This window comes from Odocoileus virginianus, chromosome 34 (genome assembly GCF_023699985.2).
Source record: "Odocoileus virginianus isolate 20LAN1187 ecotype Illinois chromosome 34, Ovbor_1.2, whole genome shotgun sequence".
Classification (NCBI taxonomy): Eukaryota; Metazoa; Chordata; class Mammalia; order Artiodactyla; family Cervidae; genus Odocoileus; species Odocoileus virginianus.
The window spans coordinates 12077502-12102988 of record NC_069707.1 but is presented as its reverse complement, the minus strand read 5'-3'; the positions used below and the strand labels follow the sequence as shown (position 1 = coordinate 12102988).

Sequence of the window (25487 nt, the reverse complement as noted above, 5' to 3'; positions counted from 1 at the left end):
GGGGTACCTAGAATAGTCTTCAAGTTTCATTCATGTTGTAGTATACATCGATATTTCTTCCATTTTAAGGCTCAGTGATATTCCATTGTATGCATACACCCTAGTCTGCTTTGTTTGTATAAACATATATATTTACATAAATGTATCTGTCAATAGGGGCTTTCCTGGTGGCTCAGCAGTAAAGAATCCACCTGCCAATGCAGGAGACTTGGGTTCGATCCCTGGCTTGGGAAGATCCCATGGAGAAGGAAATGCCAACACACTCCAGTGTTCTTGCCTGGAAAATCCCAAGAAGAGAGGAGACTGGTGGGCTAAAGACAGGTTGCAAAAGAGTCGGACACGACTTAGCAACTAAACAACATCTGTCAATGGACACTTGGGGAGCTGCCACCTTTTCAGTTCTTTTGGATGAATACCAGAAGTAGAATAGCTGGAGCATATGCTAATTCTATTCACATTTTGAGGAACCATCCTATTGTTTCTCACAGTCTACTCATTTTATTGGCTGTATAATATTTCATTTTCTTTCCATGCCCTAATACTAAACCACTCCAGAAGTGTTTCCCGAGAAATCTCAAGTTTTCATTTTCTCTGTTGGATGGACATTAGTTCTGGCTTAGACAATGCTTCAGGTTTTTTTGCCCCAGTTTAAAACTAATTCATAGACATACATTTTTACTGAAATGGAACAGGACCCTATGGTTCTTGCCCCCACCCCCCCTGCCCCTGCCCCGTGTCCTCTGCCTGTCTCATCTGTGGAGACTTTAGTCAAAGAATATGTTTGATCAGAGAAATGAGAACATGCAAAACAAAGCCAAGAAAACAGAAAAACTGTCAAAGACCAAATAATAATAACGTAGTCATTTCAGTTCAGTAGCTCAGTCCGACTCTTTGCGACCCCGTGGACTGCAGCACACCAGGCCTCCCAGTCCATCACCAATTCCCAGAGTTGACTCACACTCATGCCCATTGAGTTGGTGATGCCATCCAACCATCTCATCCTCTGTCATCCCCTTCTCCTCCTGCCCTCAGTCTTTCCCAGCATCAGGGTCTTTTAGCATAGTCAAAGACATTTAGTTCCTTCTCAAGGGCTATCAATAATACTGTGAGCCATATCCAGTGAGCTGTCTTAAAAGCAACCCCCGTCCCCACCCTGCAAGGGTGAAGAAGTTAACTACACGATGATCGGGCTGCACCTGTGACATAAGCTGCCACAGTTCCAAGAACTGGCCTCAAGGACATGGAAACAAACTGACCCTGGAACTGAAGAATTAACTGTACAATCAAGATGAGGCTGGTCAGACCACCAATGATCAATCTGAAGATGACTGTCAGAGCTGACTGTGCTGTTTCTGCATGGAGCCCACCCCAACCCCCAACCCTGGTTCGAAAAGCTCTTGAGCAATTGATTGTCAGGGCAGAGAGTTGGCCTTTGGACAAACACCTGCCCTCCCTACTGGTTTGCCGATATCTGAAATAAAACAAATCTTCCTTTCCACCAATCTGGCCTGCTTATTGGCAGCTGCCCCCCACCTTCTGGTAACATTACCTCTGATGGTTGATAACTGTTTTTGCTTACTGCCACCTCAAAATGACTCTTCTCAAGGACATGCCCCATTGATGGGAGTAAATCCTCTCTAGCCTGACTTCTGCTTTCCCATGTGGGGGCCGCTAGCAAGTATTTAAACTTGAGTCAATTAGCTGCTAAGTTCGCTTCAGTCGTGTCCGGCTCTGTGCGACCCCGTAGACGGCAGCCCACCAGGCTCCCCGTCCCTGGGATTCTCCAGGCAAGAACACTGGAGTGGGTTGCCATTTCTTTCTCCAATGCATGAAAGTGAAAAGTGAAAGTGAAGTTGCTCAGTCGTGTCAGACTCTTAATGACCCCATGGACTGCAGCCTACCAGGCTCCTCCGCCCATGGGATTTTCCAGGCAAGTGTACTGGAGTGGGGTGCCATTGCCTTAAGTGAAATAAAATTAAAAACTCATTTTCCCAGTTGTGCCTGACATATTTCAAGTGGATGACAGTCACAAGGAGCCTGAGCTACTGAATTGGGTGTCACAGATACAGAGCATGTCCACCATCTCAGCTCTATGGTGAGCGCTGCTCCAGACTGTTTTTGACTCTGAGCACTTCGTTCCAGCTGAATCAGAGCCTATGAGTTACTCCCCCAAATGATTAAATCCTAGGAGAAAGGCCAATGATAAACACATTCGGAAGAAAACACCATAAACTCTGGAATGTGAGTTTCATCATTCGCCATTGGGAATACCCCTTCCAGTGGCTGGGCTACCCCTGCCCGCTGTCTCCCAAGTCAAGTCTTCTTCAGAATATGAATTCTTGGTCTTAAGTTTGTTACTGACGGTCACCGAATCCAAGCGGGGTCAATCCCGTTCCTTACTTTTCCCTTAAGGTGTTTGGAACTGGGAGAGGCTGTCGGTCAGGGGGTCCTCTAGCCGTTTAGAACTATAAATTCAGGAGAAGCAGTCATATCCCAGTGTGGTCAAGGAACAAAGACCAGAGTGGCAGGAGGAGACAGCAGGGGGAAAAGTAGTGTGAGCTGACAGGTAGGGCCTTTAAGCCAAGGTAACCGGTTAAGATAAAACTGGGAAAGTCTTAAAAAAGATTTTAAAAAGGGAGTGAGCTGCTCTGATTTGTGTCTTAAAATAGAATTACCCATTCTGGCTAGTCCGGAGAAGTAAGGATAGGGACCAGTTTAGGAGGCTACTGTAGTTGTTGGCAAGAGATCACAAACGGCTTAGCCTATGAGGATGGGAAGCAAAAGATGCTCTGGGAGGTAGCTGAGATTTTTCAAGGTGGAAACTAAGCTCTTACAAAGTTTTCCATTTTACCTTCTAAGTAGCCAGCAGCCATATTAAAGCTGTCAATGAAGAAGACACAAAAACTACTAGGCCCTACCAAGTTATGAAGGGTTTGTCTTCCTGTTTCACAAGGCTCTGGGCTCAGCTCTTACCTCGATTCCAATAATCCTCTAGAGAAAAATCCCGCAGTCATCTATCTCCCTTTCCTCTGATGAGCAGCAACTGCTGAAAAACGACTCCCAGCAAAACGACAGTGGTGTCTGGGGTTCACTGATACACACCTAACTTTTCATTTAAATGCTCACTTTTAATTTGGTATGTGTTATCTTACATCGCATCAAGTGACAGAGGAGGCATTTTGCTAGCAGCATCTCCTACTTCACCTAGAAAAACTGTATTCACCACCTGATTCTCAGCAACCTGGGGAAAAATTCCTTTAGAATAATTCATCGTTCACAGAGGACGGGTGCCCTTTCGCCTATGCAGATCTCCTGCGTTCTGGGCACCGCTTCCCGCCGCGCAGACAAATGCACTCATTGTCTGCACCACGCCAGCCCCCCCTCCCCCGGATTTTATGCAGCTTGCATTTCCTGCACCGAGAAGCTTGGCTGCAGGCGTGCTTCCCTCGTTCCCCTGCTCCCGCCCGAATCCCAAGCTTTTGTTTCTGAAGGTTTTCTCCCGACGCTATTAAAAATGCTTCGGCACATCGTTCCCAAATAAATGACCGACTAGGAAGTTTTCTGGCTGTTAACCTCGAGGCCAACGTCCAGTAAAGTTCTGAAAAAAATCAACTAAACCTCGTGTAAAGAGGCCAGTCCCTATGGAAACAACGGAAACGTGGATTGCCTAAACTTGCCGGGAGGCGGGATTTAGGTTTTTCTTAAGATAAACGCTTCGCAGTGCACCCCCCTCCCCCCCACCCGCAAGGACTCTCCAAAGCGCTGTAACCCGCGTTCCCGCAGCGGCGAGGAGGTGGTGTATGCGGGGACCAGGCCGGGGGGGAAGGGGGTGTCGAGCTGAGCCCGGCCTCCCGGCGGCGACGCTCTGGCCCGCCCGCGCGCGCGCGCGCGCGCGCGCTCGATGGTTCCGCGCGGCGGCCCGGGCCCGCGCGGTCCCGACGCCAGGGGGCGCGCTGGCCGGCGCCGCGGATCCCCGAGCTGCGCGGCCCGACTCGCGTCCGCCATATTGGATGCCGCAGCCGCCGCTGCCAGCGCTTCCTCCTCCGTCTTCGCGGCGCGCCGCTGGTTCCTACGGGCCCCGAGCGGCGGGGAGGCGAAACAGGAGCCCGCCGGAGGAAAGAGGAAGAAGGGGGTGGAGAGAAGTCGGGGACCGGGGCTAGAGGGTGGAAGCCCGAGACCGATCGGGACGGAGAAGAGCAGGCGCCGCGGCCCGGCCCCTCCCCCCCCCGGCCGCCGCCGCCGCCGACCCGCCCCGGCAGCGCCTCTGTTCCCCGGCCCGGCGCTCCGCCCGCCCTAGCGGCCATGCCGGGGCCTCGCCGCCCCTAAGGGAGAGCCCTTCCCCGCCAGTGCTTGCCTCGCCTTTCCGCTCAGGCCCGGGGGATCGCAGCGGCCCGGCCCCCCACCCCCGTCCCCGCCGCCGCCGGCGCGCCCGCCCCCTCACACCCCCCCCACCCTCCTCGCGGCGCCGCCGCCGCCCCCGTCTCGCTCTCCCCACCCAGTGCAGTGGCCGCCGCCTCTTCCGCCGCCGGGCTCCGGGCCTCCGCATCGACAACATGGAGGCTGTGAAAACCTTCAATAGCGAGGTTGGTATTGCAGTCTTCGCCTCCCCTCTCCTCTGTTCCTGCCCGCGCTCCCCACCCCGACCCCCGACCCCCGACCCCAGATCCGGGACAAGCCCGCCGCGGGAGGGCTGGGCTCGGGCCCGCAGGGCTTTCTCCAGGGTGGGGCGAGCGGCGGCCTGGCCGTGCCCGTGGGGGAGGGGTGTCTCTCCGTCCCGGCGCCCCTCCCCCGATCCCGGGGTGGTGGTGGGGGCGGGGGAGGTTCCGGTGTCTTCAGCACCTACTCCCGAGTGGCTGCGGGGGTGGAGGGGGAGGCCCCCGGTTGGGCCCTCCCCCGGAGGCTCCCGACAGGTCTCTCTGCGGGTCAGTTCCGCCGCGGCCTGGCCCGCCCACCTCTTTTCCTGGGCCTGCGGGATTTTTAACTTGGAGGCCAGGCATCCCTGTTTCAGGCCTTTCCTTGGTCCTTCATGAGGCAGGCACTGATGGGGGTAGTGAGGGTTGGTGGGAGGTGGAAGTGCTGGAAGAGCACCCCCTGGGATGATCGTCTATGGGCACATTGCAAGCAGTGTTTGTTTATAACCGAGATATTGTTGGCTAGGTAACCTGCCAGCCGGGGACTTAAGCTTAAGGGGATGGTTGGTCTGGAGGCGAGGTTATTTCTGCAAATTTCCCCTTGTCCTTACTCCACCCCCCGCCCCCAACCCTTCTCATCATCACGACATAAAGCAGGAGAGCAGTGCATGCCGAGAGGAAAGATGGGGGAGAGGCATTTCCCACGGGCTCCTTCACTTGTCATACATAAGACTAGATTTTAAATAAGCAGCTGTCCAGTTTTCACTGTTTGATTGAGTTTGCTAGTCTGAAGGGAGACACGTTTCCATAAAAATAGTCGTGTCCGACTCTGCTATCCGTGTGCTGTAGCCCACCAGGCTCCTCTATCCATAGAATTCTCTCCAAGCAAGATTACTGGAATAGGTAGTCATTTCCTTTTCCAGGGATCTTCCCCACCCAGGGATCAAACCCGGGTCTCCTGCATTGCAGGCAGCTTCTCCAGGGAAGCCCTAAAATATTTTAAAACCTTTTAAAACTCTAATGTGAATTTACTTTATTAAACAAACATTTACCAAGTAGATGTCTACACAGCTAGAGTTATCCGTACTTGTATGCCTTAGATACAAGTATTTTAATATGATGTTAATTAGAGATGCATCAGTTTTATGAACTTTTCATGTGGAGACGCTAATACTCTGTTCAATAGAGTATAATCTAATAGTGATGTCTAAACAATTTTATTTTTCTTTTCTTCTTCCCTCCCTTCCTCCCTTCTGTCCTTCCTCCCTTTGGAGAATTAGCATTTGAGAAACTTAGCAGAGAGGCTAAATGTTAGATCTAACAATCATGGGAATTAGACTTTCCATATTAAAGCAAATAGCTGTGACAGTTATATAAAAGAAAGCCTTTTTTTGGAAATGAATACAAGGTTTTCTTTACTGCTTTTTGATAGAAATTAGAGTAGTAGACTTGGGAATCTTTTCCATTTTATTTATGAATTTATAGCTGATAATATGGGTCAAATTATAAAATTTGCTTTCACTCCTTGTCCTTAAAATCTGGAATAAAAAATAAGGATACTATATGTTCCAATTTATTGTTGATAATTTCACAGCTCTGCAGGGGAGGGGGAAAAAACAGCTGTGTAGCTTTTTTATTTGCTCCATGTAGTGCTACAGCCCTGAATAGGTTAAAGTGGTCTTCATTTAAATTATATATAAAAAAGCTTTCTGCTATTTCCTTCCAACTATTTGATTTACCCTAGACCTTTTTGATGGGTGTCTTCTGTTTATCTTGGGGGTTCCTAATATGTACCCTCCATTCCCAGCCCTCCCTGCCATGTGATAGATACAAACAAGTAGTTAGTACACTGTGGTTGATCACAATGGAGCAGGGAGGAGTAGAAATGTTACAATTGGTTTTTTTATTTTAGTATTGACATTAAGGATAAGGAGCCTAACATTTACACGGCTAGCTTGATGTTTCAGCTCTTTTCTCATCTAATCTTTACAAGAACTTGAGATTTGTAGTGGTATTCCCACTTTAGTTTGTGTAACACTGTCTCCTTTCCCCTTAGGTATTTTTTTGTCCCCTTATGTATTTTCAGAGAACTTAAAACATTTTTAACTCCCTTGTTTACTAGTATTATGCTCACACTTTACCATGTTTAAAAATGGGGTTGGCGCACAGCACAGCATAGTTATAGAATTGAGGAAGTGAAGTATATTTTGAAGAAGATTCAGAAAAGTGTACTTTTTAAGGGAGTTTAAACTCAAAATATGTAATCTTTTTTTTTTTTCTGATTTTTGGAAAAAAGTTTCTGTGACTATGCTTGCTAGTATAGTAAAAATTTGTTGTTGCAAGTTAAGTGTATAGTGGGAAATAGTTCAGTAATATTTTTCCATTAACTCATATGTTACAAAGTGCAGAAATAAAAAAGGAATCTGAATTACAGGATTAGGAACAAGGATGTTTTAGAATGTTTCCTTAAAATTAATTTGGCTTTTAAAGGGATTTATCTTTGGGCTGAGCCCGACAAAACTTTCTCTGACAAATTTAAAGTTATCTTTGAAGCATTGAATTGTCAAATGCCACATACTTTATAAGGTAACACAATTTAGCTGTAAGCATAATGTTCAAAATATGAAGTGCTTAGCTTTTATGACTTGCTTAAAAAACAAGCGAACATTGGCTTGAAACCAGAAATGTGCCAGGGATTTTTAAAGTTAAGAATATAGATCTTTAATCTGTAAATTGTGGATAAGTTTCAGTCTGAAAATCTGATCTTATGCATAAGTCTAGGAAGCAGTCCGGAGAAGGCAGTGGCACCCCACTCCAGTACTCTTGCCTGGAAAATCCCATGGATGAAGGAGCCTGGTAGGCTGCGGTCCATGGGGTCGCTAAGAGTCGAGGACACGACTGAGCGACTTCACTTTCACTTCTCATTTTCACACATTGGAGAAGGAAATGGCAACCCACTCCAGTGTTCTTGCCTGGAGAATCCCAGGGACAGGGGAGCCTGGTGGGCTGCCGTGTGTGGGATCACAGAGTCGGACACGACTGAAGTGACTTAGCAGCAGTAGCAGGAAGCAGTCATGATTGGCATGTCTTCCTGCCTGCCAAACTTCCCGCCCCCTTTTCTCAAAGAGGCTTTATGGCCTCCCCACCCCATTTTCACATTCACTGTTGGAGGATCTTTTGTGTGTGGTAAATTCCTCTTAATTATCATAGTTAAGTGAGATTGAGGCTCAGGAATTGATATTTAAGTGCCCTCTGTGCTGGTTTTGTGAGAAAACTTTAATTTCCAGTTAAGCATCATCGTGATGAAAGTTGAATCCCATGGCCACTAATGTCAGTTCTGAAATGATGAAAGAATATTGTCCAGATTGGAATATGGGATTCTCTAAGGGTCAGTGCTTGACCTGAGCAGTTAATTCCAAAAGAGTTATCATCATGACAAGGTATTGTAGTTGCTGCTGCTTAGAGATGGTGGCATTTACTTGCTATGATCGTTTATAGAGCCCTCACCTCAGTTGGAAGGGTCTCCTGTTCTTCTCTTTAAATCTGTGGAATCATGTTAGGACCACAACTGATTACTGGAATGCAGCAGTTTTATGTGAGTTGCATATCTGTACTCAGTTCTTAAGAATGCTCCTGTATGGAGGTCAGTATGGTAGGTTTTTTGTTTTTTTTTTTTTAAGAAAAATACAAAAGCGGTTCATAACCCTTTCTTAGAAAATAACTTAATTGGCGAGGTTGCTTTAGCAATATAGGAACTCTCAATATGTGGAAAATATAAGAATTCTTAGATTAAGAATATAAGAATCTGTTATGCTAGTGTCTGTAAAATTATTGCAGATTAATTTTTGGATTTACCTTGGTCCTTAAATTCTTTACTCATCTGTAGGACCTCTAAATCCTTAGTGTCTTGTTCTTAGGATCCTTTGGTTGTTGGACAGCTCACCCTTTAAACTGTTTCAGGCTGTAGACTTTTCTAGAGGCACTTAACACCCAGTATATTTTCCTCTTCTCTGCCTTGTCTTTACACCAGTAGTGAAATCCCTTCTTTGTCTTATTCCATTTCCAAGTTTGTATCCAGGGTGTTCATTTGCCTAACTAGAGGACTTATAATCTTTCCACTAATATCTAGTAGTAGGCATCGGATGGTAGAGGACAGTGGGAAAGGTAATGGGAATAATAAAAGCATGTGAAATTTGATTTTATATTTTCCCCTTGCAGTTCAGGAAGGGGAATTTATGTGAAGCAGCTATAGAACATTGCCTTTTTCTTTGATTTTCATGTATCAGAGAATGTCTCTCTTTCTCTTCTGTTTTAACTTTCCAGTGGGAGTTTTGGTTAAGTGTAACAATTAGATTTTTTTGGTTTCTGCTTTGTGGAAATCTCTTATTAAAGATGTAGCAGACTTAGTGTTAGTAAGGAAGCCCTCACTGCCTCCTCCCTGCCCCAGTGTGTAGGTTAGGGATTCGCAGCCTGGGCTTTGCTCATGTTTTGGGCTGGATAATTATTTGCTGTGAGGAGCTGCCTTGTGCATTGCACGATGTTTAGCAGCAGCCCTGGTCTCTACCCACTAGGTTCCCTTGTTGTGACAACCAGAAATGTCTCCAGATACTACCAGATGTCCTTTGGGGGCCAAAATCGACCATGGTTGAGAATCACTGATTCAGGTCCCCTGTTACACTGTCTTAAAACACTGTTTTTCCTTCTAATGATGGCTACAGTTTTAAGTAATTAGTAATTTTTCTCACCAGATTATAAGTTCCATGAGGACAGTGACCACATAACTTCATTGCTTCATATCCTTGGTACATAGCATAATGCCTTAGTATGTGCTAAATAAAGATTTCTCAAATGCATGGATTGATGATATAGTAGGTAGCTGAATGACTTGAGTCAAGGCAGTTAACATTTTTGAACATTTGGTTTACTCTGGTGGAAAATAAATGATTTGAGATTTTTAGGTTTCCTATTAGTTGGAAGATTCTCTGACTAAATATGAAATTAATACTTTGGAGGACTTGGTATAGCATTGTTTTGAGGGTCATTTTATGGAATTGTAGGTTTATAGTAGTTTAGATGGGAAATTTAAAATAAAAACTCTGCTCTCTGCTTAAGCTTTTTCTTACTAAGGGGAGAGCAGGGAGGGGACTATTTCATTGAAAGTTTCAGTTAGACTGAATCAGTCCCAAGTTTTATATTGTAATTGCACTATTTTCAAGCCCTTTATGCCTTGTTTTTTCATTTTAAAACAAAAAACATATGGTTTTAAAAAAACACAACATATGGTAAAAGTTTTTTTAATGAATAAAGTTAGAGTACAAGTGTAATTGAGGTTGATAATGATTTGGGGGACTGTATGATTTGAGAGTGTTTTTAGTCACTTTCAGGATTAAGTATAAAATTTTTTTGGCAACATTGAAATTCATGAGATATATATAGTTCAGTCATCTTTATTTTAGGCTAGCAGTGAGTTTGTTACAGTAATTTTGATTGGCATTTAGGGGACATTAGTATTCCCCAGTCTTTTAAATAGTCGTATTTTATGATCACTTGCTCCTCTTTTTATAGAAGTATAGTTGGCATAGAATTAGTGCTGATACTGCTGCTTGTGCGTGAAATTTTAGATATTTCTTTCTAGGGCCAGTTTTCCTGTTACTGGACAACTGCTAGCTCGTAATGGTATGAGAGAATGTAATCAGCCTTGACCTTGAACAATGGCTGGGCTCCTGAACTCTTCGGGGAGCTCACTTACCTGGTTTTGTTTTCTCAACATCTTTCTCTGCTCCTTTCTCTCAGGATTGTGCCTCTACTCCTGCTTGTACAGACTGCTTTCCAGCAGCATGGACACAAGAAGCATAGTAAGATGATTATAACCCACATAAGGCAGGCCCTTTGGAAAATAATTAGGTTTAAATTGGCAGTGAAATGATGTCTTGATTGTATGGGAAGTGCTTGGGACGCAGAATGAAGTTGTCACTTAGAATATATTGGTAAGCTTAAAGCAAACATGTAGGGAATGAGTTGAATTTTTTCACAAAAAATAGGTGAAGTGAAAAAAAAGTTGTGCTTAGTAGTGAGCATCAATCATATCTTAAACTCTGGTGTATTTACTTGCATTCTGCTCCACGTAATTTTTTGTAAAAGAAATATGACTTATGTAAGATGAGTAAATTGCAAATTTCCGAATTTGATGGTTGGAAATGAAATACATCTTATATTTTGAGGAAGTTCTTCAAACTATAAGATGGTAACAGATCACTGGCAGATACTCTGTAGCATTGGAGACACAAGACTAAGTCAGATTTTGGATTTTCTAATTATAGAGGAGCAGATTTTGTTAGAGGTACTATTATAAGAAATAAATGCCCATGAGAAATGTTACCATGCCTTCTGATTCCTTGTAGCTCTTTAAGTTTGGTGGTAAACACGATGCATTTGGTCACTCTGATTTTGATTTTATGCATTTATTTCATCTTTCTATTTCTGCTGTACCAGTTTCTGGTACACCATATTTTAAACTCAAGGAAGAGTATGTAAATATGCTATCTACTGTAGGTCAGGAGATACATTAGAAACTTTGACATTGCTGTATTTAATCAGAATGGGGAATAGAGATGATTTGTTCATGTTTTTAAAGAGTTTATGGCTTTTAATTCAATGTATGTCAAATTCATTAAGATAATTCTGCAACTTAGTATAATTTGTGGAGGCTGACCTGAAAGACCTCGGATTCGATTCATTTGTTTATTCGTTTAACCAGTACTTAATGAATACTTACTGTTTACCAGGCACTTTTCTGTCTGCTGGGGCACAGTTGTAAGCAGAACAGGCTAAAAGCACACCATCTTGGAGCTTCTGCACTTGTGATCCTTCCTTCCACCTAGCGGCTTGGAGCGCAGGGCCCTTGCTGCAGAGCTGGTGCGGCGCGCAGGCGCTCCTGGCCCCGGCTTGCTGCCTTGCTGGGGCCTGGGCGGTTGCAGCGCTCCCCTCCAAGCTCAGCTCTGCCTGTCTGCTCCCAGCGTTTCACTGTTAGAGTCCAGGCGGCTTGTCTGCTGTTCACAATAGAGATTGAGGGAGTAGCCTTCTTAAACAGGAGCCTGATGTGATCTTTTCAACAATGGGGAAGTAAGACAAGCGACAGTGTTTCATTTTATACTAATTTGCCTATCCTATTAAATCTCCATTTGGTATTTTGGAATCATTGTTTTTAGAAAATATAGCTTTAGGGCTAGTTTCTTTTGTCATGATATATTAATTAGTCTCTGTGTGCAAATAGTAAAAAATAATTTTAATTGGTGATCAAACTCTTAAGAATTTGGAAGGATTGATTATTTTTATTTCTAAAACAACCTTTTCCTTGATTTAATTAAGCACATGAAAAAAATTTGGTGTCTCTTTCTCTTTTTTGAACACTGTTTTCTGAATTTGATTTGATTTCTTGGGTCTCATTTGAGTAGCTTGTGAGTGCAGGATGAAAGTTTGGACTATGTATTTTATGATCTTGGAAACTTGGGAAATGATATAATGGTTTTTTTACTTTGGGTCACAGTGTCTAAAAGATTGACCAGTACCCTTGAAACTAATACAAGTTTTATGTCAACTGTATCTTATTTTTTTTTTAAAGGTTGATAATGCCTTGGTTAATTACTTTCTTTAGTAATGTTTTGATACTATGAAGTTTTCTGGTTAAAAAAAGGTAGAGGTATTTGCATTTATTGAAATGGTAAAAAGAAAGAATGTTGAATAAGTTAAAAATTTTCCAAACCAAAACACATAGCAAATGTCTAGTTTTTAAAACAGCTCATTGCTGTGATGAAAAAAAAAATGTCTGACTTGGGTCATTTTAAAGTACTTTTTATTTACCAAACATTTTTAAAAGCAAATCACTTTATAATATATGGTGTTTTATATGTGCTCATTTTCCCCAGCCATTAGTATGTTTCAGTGGATCTTAGGATAAACTTGAGAGAAAGATAGGATAGGTGTTGTCCTCATTTCACAAACAAGGAATCTGAGGCCTGCCAGTGTGACTTTACCAAGAAGTGCCGTTGTGTTAGAGCTTAGACTGGAAGGACCAGGTCTCACTCAGCTCCTGGTTGAGACGTAAAGGTCAGCGAGCTGTGTAAAGGGGAACCATCACTTGATTTTTTCACATTTTTTTTGCTGGCATGATGTCCAAATATAAATTAATGGTTCTTCCCCACTTTTTAAACTTTATGTGTACAGCTTCAGATTTACAGAAGAGTTGCAAGAATGATAAAGAATTTTTATATACACTTCATCGTGATTTCATTGTTTAGTACATGTAATCATATTTGCTTTCTTATTCTCTTTGCAATTCACATGAATGACTGGTAAACCTTGTTTCTGAACATTTGGAGAGTAAATTGCAATTAATGCGTTTTACTTCTAAATATTAACTGTATTTTCTGAAAACAGCCACAGTACAGGTATCAAAATCAGGAAGTTAATATTGATATAATGCAATTGTCTGCCAACCTCCTTCAGATTTGACTAATTGTATCAGTTAAGTCTTGAGTAGAAACGAAATCTAAATCACATCACGCTTGTCTCTCTAGTGTCCTTTAATCTGGAGCAGTTGGTTATTTGTCTTTTATGATCTTTGATGATTAATGAAAACAGGCCTGTTATTTTTAGAATTCCCTTAATATGGAATTGTCTTCTGATGCTTGATGATTAGTTTCAGGTTAGGCATTTTTGGCAGGTGTAATCCAAAAGTGATACTGTGTCCTCAGGAAGCACATGATGTATCCCATTAATAAGGATATTAACTTTTTTCTGCAAGGTTTTTCTGTTGTAAAATGTGTTATTTTTCCTTTTGTAACAAATATTTCTTAAAAAATTTTTTTTTAATTTTTTCCATTTATTTTTATTAGTTGGAGGCTAATTAGAATATTGCAGCGGTTTTTGCCATACATTGACATGAATCAGCCACAGGTTTACATGTGTTCCCCATCCCTATCCCCCCCTCACGCCTCCCTCTCCATCCCATCCCTCTGGGTCTTCCCAGTGCACCAGCCCTGAGCACTTGTCTCATGCATCAAATATTGGCCATGCTGCACAGCTTGCAGGATCTTAATTCCCTGACCAGGGATTGAACCTGTGCTCCCTGCAGTGGAAATGTGGAGTCCTAACCACTGAACTGTCAAGGAATTACCTGTAACAAATATCTTATGGAAAGTCATTTTTGAAACTAAACAAATAGCTTGTTACTCATCAAACTTTCACCCTTTTTTTTTTTAAGCATCCAGTTCTTGCCTGAATCAGTACTCGAATGGTCATTTTCTGAGTCTATTGTTTATTACCAGCCTTCCACAAGAGCTTTTCCTTCTCCCCATTTGTGTATATATGCATATCAGTATGAATTCAAGGATTATTTTTTATTCATTGAGGTCTTTTGATGTCAGAGCTCCTTCAAGCTGGCTCCTGTGTCTTCAACATGTACTCATCATTTTTTGGGTATTCACTTTCTTGTATAATGTATTCCCACCCCAACTCTAGAATCAGCCATTTCTCTGAGGAACCTTTGTTTCTTTTGGTGGTTATTGAGCTAGAAATTGTGTATATGCCTGAACATGCTTTTATATATATATAAAATATCAATATACAAGCAAATTTTTTTTGTCCATCTGTCTCTGTAAAATGCCATGAATTTATCCTGTCTCCGGTAACAGTCCAACACTGTTCACTGGTTCATTCTAGTCTTTCCCCTTTGCAAATTTGTAATTCCTTTCTCTGAAGTGAGAAAACACTAGTTTCCGTTGTCCACAATATATATGTGTATTGTTTGATCAATCCTAAAATACACAGAAAGTAGTTTCAGAATTGCTAAGCCCTGTATCTCAAAACAAGCCTATTAACTAGAATTGAGTATTTGTTTGTTCATTTTTTTTAGCCTGAGGGTATATAGTCAAAATGCTGCGATTAAATGTTGCTTGGTTAGTTTTTTCCCTCTTAATGTAGTCTTGCTATTCCTTTGAAATGTAATTTGGCTTCTTTTTTTTTTTTTTCTGTTTGTATTCCATTTTGTTTTTTCTCCATCCGTGTGGTTTAGTATGTAAAATATTAAATGTTAAATCAATTGTAATCCTTCTTTACTTATTAGCTTTGGCATTATAACCACTTATGTCTGGTTACAAAAAAACAGCCATTTCCTTGGCATTCTTCAAATCAAAGAAGCTAAAATTTAAGAGATTTAGATAATGGAGAAGGTCTTAAGTGAAAGATGTTTCTAGTACCAGATTTTCAGTTCATGGGTGAAAGTATGTTAAAGCTTTCATTCTCTCTTCTTTTTTAAAAAAATTTTTGGCTGCACTGTCTGACATGCAGAATCTTAGCTCCCCAACCAGGGTTTGAACCCTTGCACCCTGCAGGGGAAGCGTGAAATCTTAATCACTGGACTGTCTGGAAAGTCCCAACTTTGGTTTTCTTTTGAATGAAATCTCAATTCACAGGGTCAGTAGACTTTCTGTAGAGGGTCAGATGGTAAAAATTAGGTTTAATGGGCTGCTTAAGGTCTCTTTTGCATAATGTTGGTTTTTTCACAATCTTTCTAAAATGTAAAACCAATTTTGGCCTGAGGGCCTACAGAAATGGGCCATGGGCCATACTTTTTATGACCCTGCTTTAATCTGAAACCTGAGAACTTGGTCAATAGTATGCTATTTGCAAATCAGAATTATAATTGAGCTTTATAAGCCTTATTTTAACATCAAAAAGAGAAACAAAATACTTTTAAAAGCTGGCTTAGTGAAAATATTTATTCAATGTGGTTTTTTGAACATCTGCCACCATGTGCACACGTGCAGACACTTATTCTAGGCTCTAGAGATGTAAGTGTACAAAACAGACAAAAAAAAAAGCCTCCACCCTCGTGGAATTTGTACTGTTTTTGTGTGTGGGTGTGTACTGGAAATGCATGTTTCTTATTTTTCCACACATAGTGACATTGAGCAACTAAATTTTTTTTCATATTAACTGCAGAGCGAACATTGTTTCTTGAAAACGTGACAAAAGCAGCAAAGGGGGCAAACTTTCAAAAGCTTGGTTTATTTCTTCTTATCTCCCATTTATGATACTTTCATTATGTAGCTACACTGACTCATTAAAGGAAGAGAAGAGAAACCTCATTAACTGGGCACAGAATGCAGATCTCATTCAATGATAAGTACACATGTATTCTCCTTGGGTCAGTGGTAAAGAATGCGTCTGCCAGTGCAGGAAATGTAGGTTCAGTCCCTGGGGCAGGAAGATCCCCTGGAGGAGGAAATGGCAACCCACTCTAGTATTCTTGCCTGGGAAACCTTATGGACAGAGGAGCCTTGTGGACTACAGTCCGTGGGACTGCAAAGAGTTGGACATGACTGAGCATTCATGCAAACATGTATGATGGACTCTTAAGAAAATACTGTTTAAAAGTATTACCCACAGTTGAGGGACTCTATGAAAGTAATTGGCTTGTGTAGTTTTCTTGAAATAGGGAGGAAGTTTCCTGATAATGCTAATGTGCATTTACCTAATAAAAGCTCAAAAACTATATGCAGGTTATTAATCTTGTACCTGGCTAAATATCAACCCCTTTGAATAAAAATCACCAAAGTGAGGTTTTTTCCATATTGCATGTTAGTTGCTGAAATGACTTCTTTCTCTGAGTAGTTTTTCTGTAAGCATTTAACAAGCCACTAAGTGCCCTCCACCTTTTAAATGCTTTATTGAGGTTTATGTGTTGATCGCTCAGTCATGTCCAAGTCTTTGCAACGCCGTGGATTGGGGCCCTGCCAGGCTCCTCGGTCTGTGGGATTCTCCAGGCAAGAGTACTGGAGTGGGCAGCCACTAACTTCTCAGGGGATCTCTCAGACTCCGGGATCGAGTCTGGGTCTCCCACATGGCAGCCAGGCGCTTTACCGTCTGAACCACTGGGGAAGGTTACTGAGCTGTGGTTGTGACTGCTTTCGTAAGCATCCTTGGCGTGTTTGGCTTCTTTTTTAATATGCCAAGAAAAGTGATTTATATTTTTTTATAGCAGTTTCTCTTATTGGGCAGAAGTTTCCCAATTCTTTTTCTCTTTCTGTCAGAGCACTCGGAACCTCTCATAGAGATCTATCTCTGCTTTGGTAGTTTAGATAGTTCAGTCGCTGAGTCGTGTCCGACTCTTTGTGACCCCATGGACTGCAGCACGCCAGGCCTCTCTATCACCAACTCCTGGAGTTTACTCAAACTCATGTCCATTGAGTCGGTGATGCCATCCAACCATCTCATCCTCTGTCCTCCCCTTCAGTCTTTCCCAGCATCAGGATCTTTTCAAATGAGTCAGCTCTTCCCATCAGGTGACCAAAATATTGAAGCTTTAGGTTCAACATCAGTCCTTCCAATGAACATTCAGAACTGATTTCCTTTAGGATGGACTGGTTGGATCTCCTTGCTGTCCAAGGAACTCTCAAGAGTCTTCTCCAGCACCACAGTTCAAAAGCATCAATTCTTCCGTGCTCAGCTTTCTTTATAGTCCAACTCTCACATCCATACATGACCACTGGAAAAACCATAACCTTGACTAGATGGATCTTTGTTAGCAAAGTAATATCTCTGCTTTTTAATATGCTGTCTAGATTGGTCATAACTTTACTTCCAAGGAGTAAGTGTCTTTTAATTTCATGGCTGCAGTCAGCATCTGCAGTGATTTTGGAGCTCCCAAAAAATAAAGTCTGACACTGTTTCCACTGTTTCCCCATCTTCTTGCCATGAAGTGATGGGACCGGATGCCATGATCTTAGTTTTCTGAATGTTAAGCTTTAAGCCAACTTTTTCACTCTCTTTCACTTTCATCAAGAGGCTCTTTAGTTCTTCTTTACTTAACTGCCATAAGGGTGGTGTCATTTGCATATCTGAGGTTATTGATATTTCTCCCGGCAATCTTGATTCCAGCTTGTGCTTCATCCAGCCCAGGGTTTCTCATTATATACTCTGCTTGTAAGTTAAATAAGCAGGGCGACAATATACAGCCTTGACGTACTCCTTTTCCTATTTGGAACCAGTCTGATTTTCCATGTCCAGTTCTCTGTTTCTTCCTGACCTGCATACAGATTTCTCAAGAGGCAGGTCAGGTGGTCTGGTATTCCCATCTCTTGAAGTTTCCATAGTTTATTATGATCCACACAAAGGATTTGGCATAGTCAATAAAGCAGAAATAGATGTTTTTCTGGAACACTCTTGCTTTTTCAGTGATCCAGCAGATGTTGGCAATTTCATCTGTGGTTCCTCTGCCTTTTCTGAACATCTGGAAGTTCATGGTTCACATATTGTTGAAGCCTGGCTTGGAGAATTTTGAGCATTACTTTGCTAGCGTGTAGGATGAGTGCAATTGTGCAGTAGTTTGAGCATTCTTTGGCATTGCCTTTCTTTGGGATTGGAATGAAAACTGACCTTTTCCAGTCCTGTGGCCGCTGCTGTTTTCCAAATTTGCTGGCATATTGAGTGCAGCACTTTCACAGCATCATCTTTTAGGATTAGAAATAGCTCAACTGGAATTCCATCACCTCCACTAGCTTTGTTCATAGTGATGCTTCCTAAGGCCCACTTGACTTCACATTCCAGGATGTCTGGCTCTAGGTGAGTGATCACATCATCGTGATTATCTGGGCCGTGAAGATCTTTTTTATGCAATTCTTCTGTGTATTCTTGACACGTCTTCTTAATTTCTTCTGCTTCTGTTAGGTCCATACCACTTCTGTCCTTTATTGAGGCCATCTTTGCATGAAATGTTCCCTTGGTATCTCTGATTTTCTTGACGAGATCTCTGGTCTTTCCCATTCTGTTGTTTTCCTCTATTTCTTTGCACTGATCATTGAGGAATATTTCAGTATTCCTGCCTTGAGAACCCCCTAAACAGTACAAAAAGACTTCGGTAGTGATTACAAGAAAAACGGTTGTGACCAACTTAGCTGAAGAGGATTAATATCCTAAAGAAGTTGCCCTAATGGAGGCCACCACATTTTGCTAGTACAAAATTTCCCAATCAGTACTTCGGTTGATTTGATCCTTTGCAAAATCAAAGGGTTAGCTATCTCAGACCTCTTAGAGCTGTTAAGCAGGGGGTAATTCCAAATACTTCTATGAGTGCTTACTTTGTTTTGCTAGTCCTTCAAGATTGGAGGAGAAAGGGGTGACAGAGGATGAGATGGTTGGATGCCATCATCGATTGAATGGACTTGTTTGAGTAAACTCCAGGAGATCGTGAAGGACAGGGAAGCCTGGCATGCTGCAGTACATGGGGTTGCAGAGAGTCAGACATGACTGAGCAACAGAACAACAGGATTGTCACACTATTTTTTCATTCTGTTTTAATTATAGTGCAGTTTTCAAATTGCTAGAATACAGTAATAACCCATGAAGGTTCTAATGTAACAGCAACTAGGGTTGGAAGGAATACTAGAAAATAGTTTTTGGTCCTTTGAGCTTTGTTGTTTATGCATATTTGCCATCTATCAGGCATTGCAGAGTGGTTACCAGGTTAATTACATCTTTTTCTCAGCTCATATTTTAAAAGGGTTGGGGTTGTGAATAGATTATCACAAAGAATAAAGATAATATGATATGAATCCTATGATACAAAGAGTAGTGGTGTAGACAGTTTGTAGTATGTGCATACTATTCTCTGTATATAATGTCGTACAGAGTATGAGACATGTATAAGGCAAAGGCAAAAGATCATTTTCAGGGAAATGGGTGAGGATCTTCTGATGAAGGGTCTTTGTATATACTATGCCCAAGATTTCCTTTTTAATCAAAAGAGAATGGAGATTCTAAAGGGTTTAAGGAAGAGTGTGGTGCCAGGGCCCTGAGTTAGTTACAGGGTAGATAAGATGACGTGGTCCAGTTACAATCAGGGTGAATCAGGAAGAGCAAAATATTTGAAGAGGAAGGTAATTTGGTAGGATGGGTCAGATGAGGGGGCATTTTTTCCCACCTAGAATAAAAGAGTTGGGGCGGGGAGAATTGAAATCACCCATATATCTCAACCACCCAAAGACTACTGGTTTGTTAAACACAACAGTGGTTCCATGCCCCTGAACAATTTGATGTCATCAGGATGGAAGCGGATATAGGTCAGGTGCTTAAAGAATGGGCTAGAGATGGAGATTAGGGGGAGATGACAAAGAGAAAAAGGCTTAAGGCAAAATGTTGTAGAATCTTTTAGTCAGCTTTTGTTTGTTTTTTAGGCTTGACCTTTTCTATCATCTTGTGTTTGTGAATATAAGGACATCTTAAAGCATCTCTGCTTGGAATTTGCTTGATTTTAAATTCTGTTTATTCAAGCATCTGGTTCTTATATATAATTAAATGTTAAGTATTGAATTGTATGAACTAGAAGTAAAGATATAAATTTTGTTCAATGAAATTTTATTAGAATTCCTTAACACTGAGACTACTCATATCATCAAGCATTTCATTAGCTCCTCTTGGTTACATAGGTTTTTTATTTTAACCCTGTCTACAATAACCAATTTATTGTGAGCTTGGAATTATGATGAATTTAAGTGCTATATTATTAGAAATAGAACCTAGTAAACTGAAGTTATGTTTATATATGTATGTGTTTGTTTGTACATTTTGTTTTCTCCCATGGAGAATCATTTCTGTTCTCTTTGATTTTAAAAAATAAATTATATTTATTTTTGGCTGTGCTGGGTCTTTGTTGCTGTGCACAGGCTTTCTCTAGTTGAAGCAAGTGGAAGCTACTACTTTTCCTTCCACTGCACGGGCTTCACATTGCGGTGACTTCTCTGTTTGTGGAGGGCTCTAGGGCACGTGAGCGTCAGTAGTTGCAGTGTGGGCTCTTGAGCACGGGCTCGGTAATTGTGTTGCATGGATTCGGTTGCTCAACACCTTGTGGAATCTTCCTGGATCAGGGGTAGAACCCACATACCCTGCATTGGCAGGTCTTATCAACTGTACCACTAGGAAAGTCCTGTTCTCTTTGATTTTAGAATGATGCAGCTGGAGACCCTTGGATTCCCAGGTGGCGCAGTGGTAAAGAATTTGCCTGCCAATGCAGGAGACTCGGGTTCGATCCCTGGATTGGGAAGATCCCTGGAGGAGGAAACGATGATCCCCTCCAGTACTCTTGTCTGGAACATTGCAGGGACAGAGAAGCCTGGCGGGATGCAGCCCACGGGGTTGCAGAGTCAGGCGGGGCTGACGGGCACAGCGCCCGGTGGAGACCCTGAGACTCACATTGCACGTTCGTAGCTTTCAGTCCTGTGATTGGGCGCCTTGTTAATGCTGCAGCTTAGTTTCCAGGAATTGCAAGTTTTAGACTGCAAACACTTGTGATAGTATATTATTTAATAGATGGATGAAGAATCAAGACCCGAAGATGATGAAATTTGTTGAGTCTCAGTTTATGAGACGCACATAGTTAGCAGCCAAATTAGAAGAAGTTTCTGCTCTCTGTCTTGGTTCATTGTTTTCACTGTTCCAGTAGAATTGTTTGAGTGAGATTTTTCTGTATGTTGTAGGTGGAGGCGGAATGGGAATTGGTGATTTGTAGTAAATTATTATCACATTATGCTGAACTTGGACCAGAATGAGGAACAAACACCTGGGCTCTGCTTTCCTGCTGATAGAATAAGATGCCATAGGAAACCTGCATTCCTTGGAAAAGTATTATACAGCAACACACAGTACACCCTCCGCAGAAAAGTGAAAAAAACAAAAACAACCCTTTGAGTAACACACCTTGGACCTTCCTTGTAGAAGGGTAGAGTTACTCTGAGCCTTGTATGGTAGCTGTTTATGGTTTTAATAATGGTGGCTACTCTGTAACTTCTTTCTTTAATTTTTCACGGACTACTGTTTAGAAAGCTCCTGGTACGGGTATTTTAAAGCCCAGCAATGCTACAAAATTAATAATAGCTGCTTTCAAAGTAAAGTCAGACAGGACTGAAGCAACTCAGCCTAGCAAGAAAACTTTTTTTTTATTTAAGAAACTCATCTGGGAACATTTAGTGTCATTGTGGATGTCTTTGTGGCCCTGGAAAGTATTTTAATATGGTAATATTTTGATAATGGATAAAAGTTTTGGAAAATATGAGTTATAAAGAGCTAGATTATATTCAACATATTTTCCAAGTTGGAGAAATACTTGAACAAAACTTTTGAATGTCAGACGCTAACAAAATACAGACCATGATGTATTTTGGACCAGTGTTGTTATTGGTCGTCATTTATAAGAATTTTAGTGTTGTACTAAATCCAGCAAGGCTTTTAAGAGAATCAATTTTTAAGTAGTTAATAGTATAATTTTGCACCAGATTGTATTTAAAGTATGTATGTCACATATATGTTTACCTTTATACCCCCCCCCCCCCCCACACACACACACACATAGATGCCTATAGAAAATGCTGAAAAGTAGCCGGTCAGTCTTTGAAAAGTGAAAGGTGAAAGTGAAGTCGCTCAGCCGTGTCCGACTCTTTGCGACCCCATGGACTGCAGCCTGCCAGGCTCCCCTGTCCATGGGATTTTCCAGGCAAGAGGACTGGAGTGGGTTGCCATTTCCTTCTCCAGGGGATCTTCCCGACCCTGGAATCAAACCCCGGTCTCCCGCACTGCGGGCAGATGCTTTACCTTCTGAGCCACCAGGGAAGCCCTAAGCAGTAGTTATTTCTTAAGAGAGATGTAGGTGGATAGGGTGCAGTGAATGAGAGTTTTCAATGTTTGGGATTTTTCACATTCCACATTTATTGCCATATTAGTTTTGTAATATTGCCTTCAAACCCAAAATACCATGAGTCTTAAGCTTTGGTGAGAAAGATGGAGTTGATCTGTGATAATGTTAATTGAGTTAGATCCTTTAGAGGAAGTGAGCTTCCATGTTAAGGGCTGGAAGACTTAACACTTAGCTGGTCTTTGCTCAGTAGACATACGGGCTTTGTCGTGTGTGGTCCTCAGGCCTTCTTGGTCCTCAGTTCGGTGGACACTGTTACTTGGGGGCCTCCACAGTCGTCTCCCGTCAGCTCAGTGACCCAGTCGTGTGTGTCTAGTTGGCTGCTACCTGGTGGACTTGGCTTATTTTGGAATTTGAATGTTGGGTTAGCCAGAGTAATTGGGTTTGAGACATGCTTCTGAAGCTTAATAGTAGTTTGAATTTAGTTAGGTCAGTTACCGTAAGTTTATATATCTATGAAGTTGCAAAATGAGAATAATAAATACTAATCTTACTAGGCCATTCTGAAGCTCAAAGTGATATATAGTATATATGATCGTGCTTAAGAGTTGACAGCATGCCATAGAAGTGAAAAGTAACGTTTATTATCTTTCTTCTTTATTATGCTGCTACCTAGCGCTCTTTCTCAGTCTTTGTATTTGTTGTTTGTATTTTACCCTAAGGCCTAGTGTGCTTTTGATCTACTTATTCTTTTTCTGATACTTAGTCTTGATTATTTATTCTTCATCGTCTTCAGGAAAGACTGTGTTTTTTGCTTTTATGTTGTGGAATTCAGCCCCATATCTTCTCAGTACTCTGTGTACATGTGTATATAAAATGAGATTGTTACCCCCAATCTAAACTTGTCTTTCTTCTAAAACTTACTTTTAGATCTCCTCTTTAGGTTAGTAGTAAAAATATGTTCCTGACACTCAGACCTGAAAACTTGGATTTTTCATAGGTGCCTCTCTTTGATTTGTATCTTTTCAGTTGTGAAAGTCTATGAATTATTTTTAAAAATACGTTTTCTATCCTTCCCTTCCTTTTTATTCTTATTACGAATACTTTAGTCCAGGTCCTCATCACTCCCTGCTTGGTTTAATTGGTTTTTAATTTGTTATGCTTTGTTCTCTTCAGTTCATACAGTAGAAGTACATTTTTTTAGATTACTAAATTAATCTCATCAAGCAACCTAACGTTCACTCACCTTGTATTTTGAGAGGCCTCCCAGGTTCCTTTGCCTTCAAGCGCACAGACTTTGTTTTCTTAATGCACGTGTTTCACTGAAGTGTAGTTGGTTTACAGTGTTTCAGCTGCACAGCAAGGTGCTTCAGTTATTCAAACACACATACATTATTTTTAAAATTATTTTCTGTCATAGGTTATTACAAGATATTGACTGTATGTCCCTGTTTTATACAGTAAACCTTTGTTGCTTGTTGTGTATCTGTTTTTTAATTAAAAATCTAGCATTCTACTCAGACTAAGTCAGACAAGTAGAATCAAAATCTCATGATTTTTTTAGTTAGGCAAAAATTCATGTTTTCTAAAATACATATATTACACATATTTATATATCCGCATACAAAAGCTTTTCTACTACACTTGATAAGGGCTTGAGAAAGAACATCAAAAAAAAGGATTTGGGAAATATTGGAAAAAATTGGAAGACTTAATGAAATGGGAGCACTGAATATGAAATAGAAAAAGTGAAACGAACTAGATAAAAGTAAAAGATCATCATACAGTCTAGTTGATTTTAAACATGACTGCTCATTAGAAACATCTGGACCTCTGTAGAAAGCAATACCTGGACATTTGTATTTTTCAACAAATTTCAAGACAATTCTGGTATGCATCTGGATTTTAAAAAGTGATTACAGGTTTTTCTAATAAATCATAGTTTTGGTGATAATAGAGTTCTGTAATTATTCTGTTGACCAGTCATGATACAATGGTTTTAAGTAATAGTTACATAATCACAATAGTAAAAGATATTTATCAGTTTTCACAATCAATATCCAGACAAAAAATAAAAGATAATTATAACTACAAGCCATAATGGGAACATGATTAACTTAACAATGTAAAATAATTACATACAGTTTGGGGGAGGCGGTCAAGCAAAGGGATGTGATAAGTGGAAGAGCTTGTTCTGTGCTTAGATGCTCAGTGGTGTCTGACTCTTTGTGACCCCATGGATGTAGCTCGCCAGGCTCCTCCTCCAGGCAAGAATACTGGGGTGGGTTGCCATGCGCTCTTCCAGGGGATCTTCCCAGCCCAGGGATCAAACCCAGGTCTCCCACATAGCAGGCAGATTCTTTCTACCGTCTGAGCCACCAGGAAGCCTGTGGAAAGTGCATATGTGCGTACTTTTCGTCCACCCAGCCAGTCTACGTCTTTTGGTTGGTGCATTTAATCCATTTACCTTTAATTATTGATTTGTTATTGTTGTCGTTCAGTCACTCAGTCATGTTCCACTCTTTTCGACCCCATGAGCTGCAGCACGCCAACCTTCCCTGTCCTTCACTATCTCCCAGAACTTGCTCAAACTCATGTCCATTGAGTCTGTGATGCCATCCAACCATCTCTTCCTCTGTTGTCCCCTTCTCCTACCTTAACTCTTTTGTAACATCAGGGTCTTTTCCAGTGAATCAGCTCTTAGCATCAGGTGGCCAAAGTATTGGAGCTTCAGCCTCAGCCTCAACATCAGTTCTTTCAGTGAATATTCGGGATTGATTTCATTTAGGATTGGCTGGTTTGATCTCCTTTCAGTCCAAGGGACTCTCAAGAGTCTTCTCCCAACACCATGGTTCAAAAGCATCAATTCTTCAGCGCTCAACTTTCTTTATGGGCCAACTCTGACATTCATACATAATTACTGGAAAAACCACGGCTTTGACTAGATGGACTTTGTCTGCAAAGTAATGTGTCTGCTTTTTAATACACTGTCTAGGTTGGCCATAGCTTTTCTTTCAGGTAGCAAACGTCTTTCATTTCATGGCTGTGGTTGTCATCTGTAGTGATTTTGGAGCCCAAGAAAATAAAGTCTGTCACTGTTTCCTTTTTTTCCCATCTCTTTGTCATGGGATGGGACCGGATGCCACGATCTTAGTTTTTTGAATGTTGAGTTT

At 41.5% G+C, this 25487-nt stretch overlaps 1 protein-coding gene across 12 annotated transcripts in view; it reads left to right on the top strand.

Annotated features, from left to right (window-relative positions):
• Positions 1-3986: 3986 nt before the first annotated feature.
• SCAF8 (SR-related CTD associated factor 8) overlaps positions 3987-25487 on the top strand; it is a 209984-nt gene continuing 188483 nt past the window's right edge. For 10 of the 12 annotated variants that reach the window (XR_011485657.1, XR_002311347.2, XR_011485656.1 and 7 more), the window contains exon 1: positions 4457-4583. Coding sequence is in view for 6 of the 12 variants with exons in the window: in XM_070461590.1 (XP_070317691.1) it covers positions 4554-4583 (30 nt within the window). In the remaining 6 variants the exon portion in view is untranslated. Of the gene's footprint in view, positions 4144-4449; positions 4584-10424; positions 10487-25487 lie in introns of those variants that run through there. The other 2 variants (XM_070461591.1, XM_020880129.2) reach the window with 2 other exon arrangements.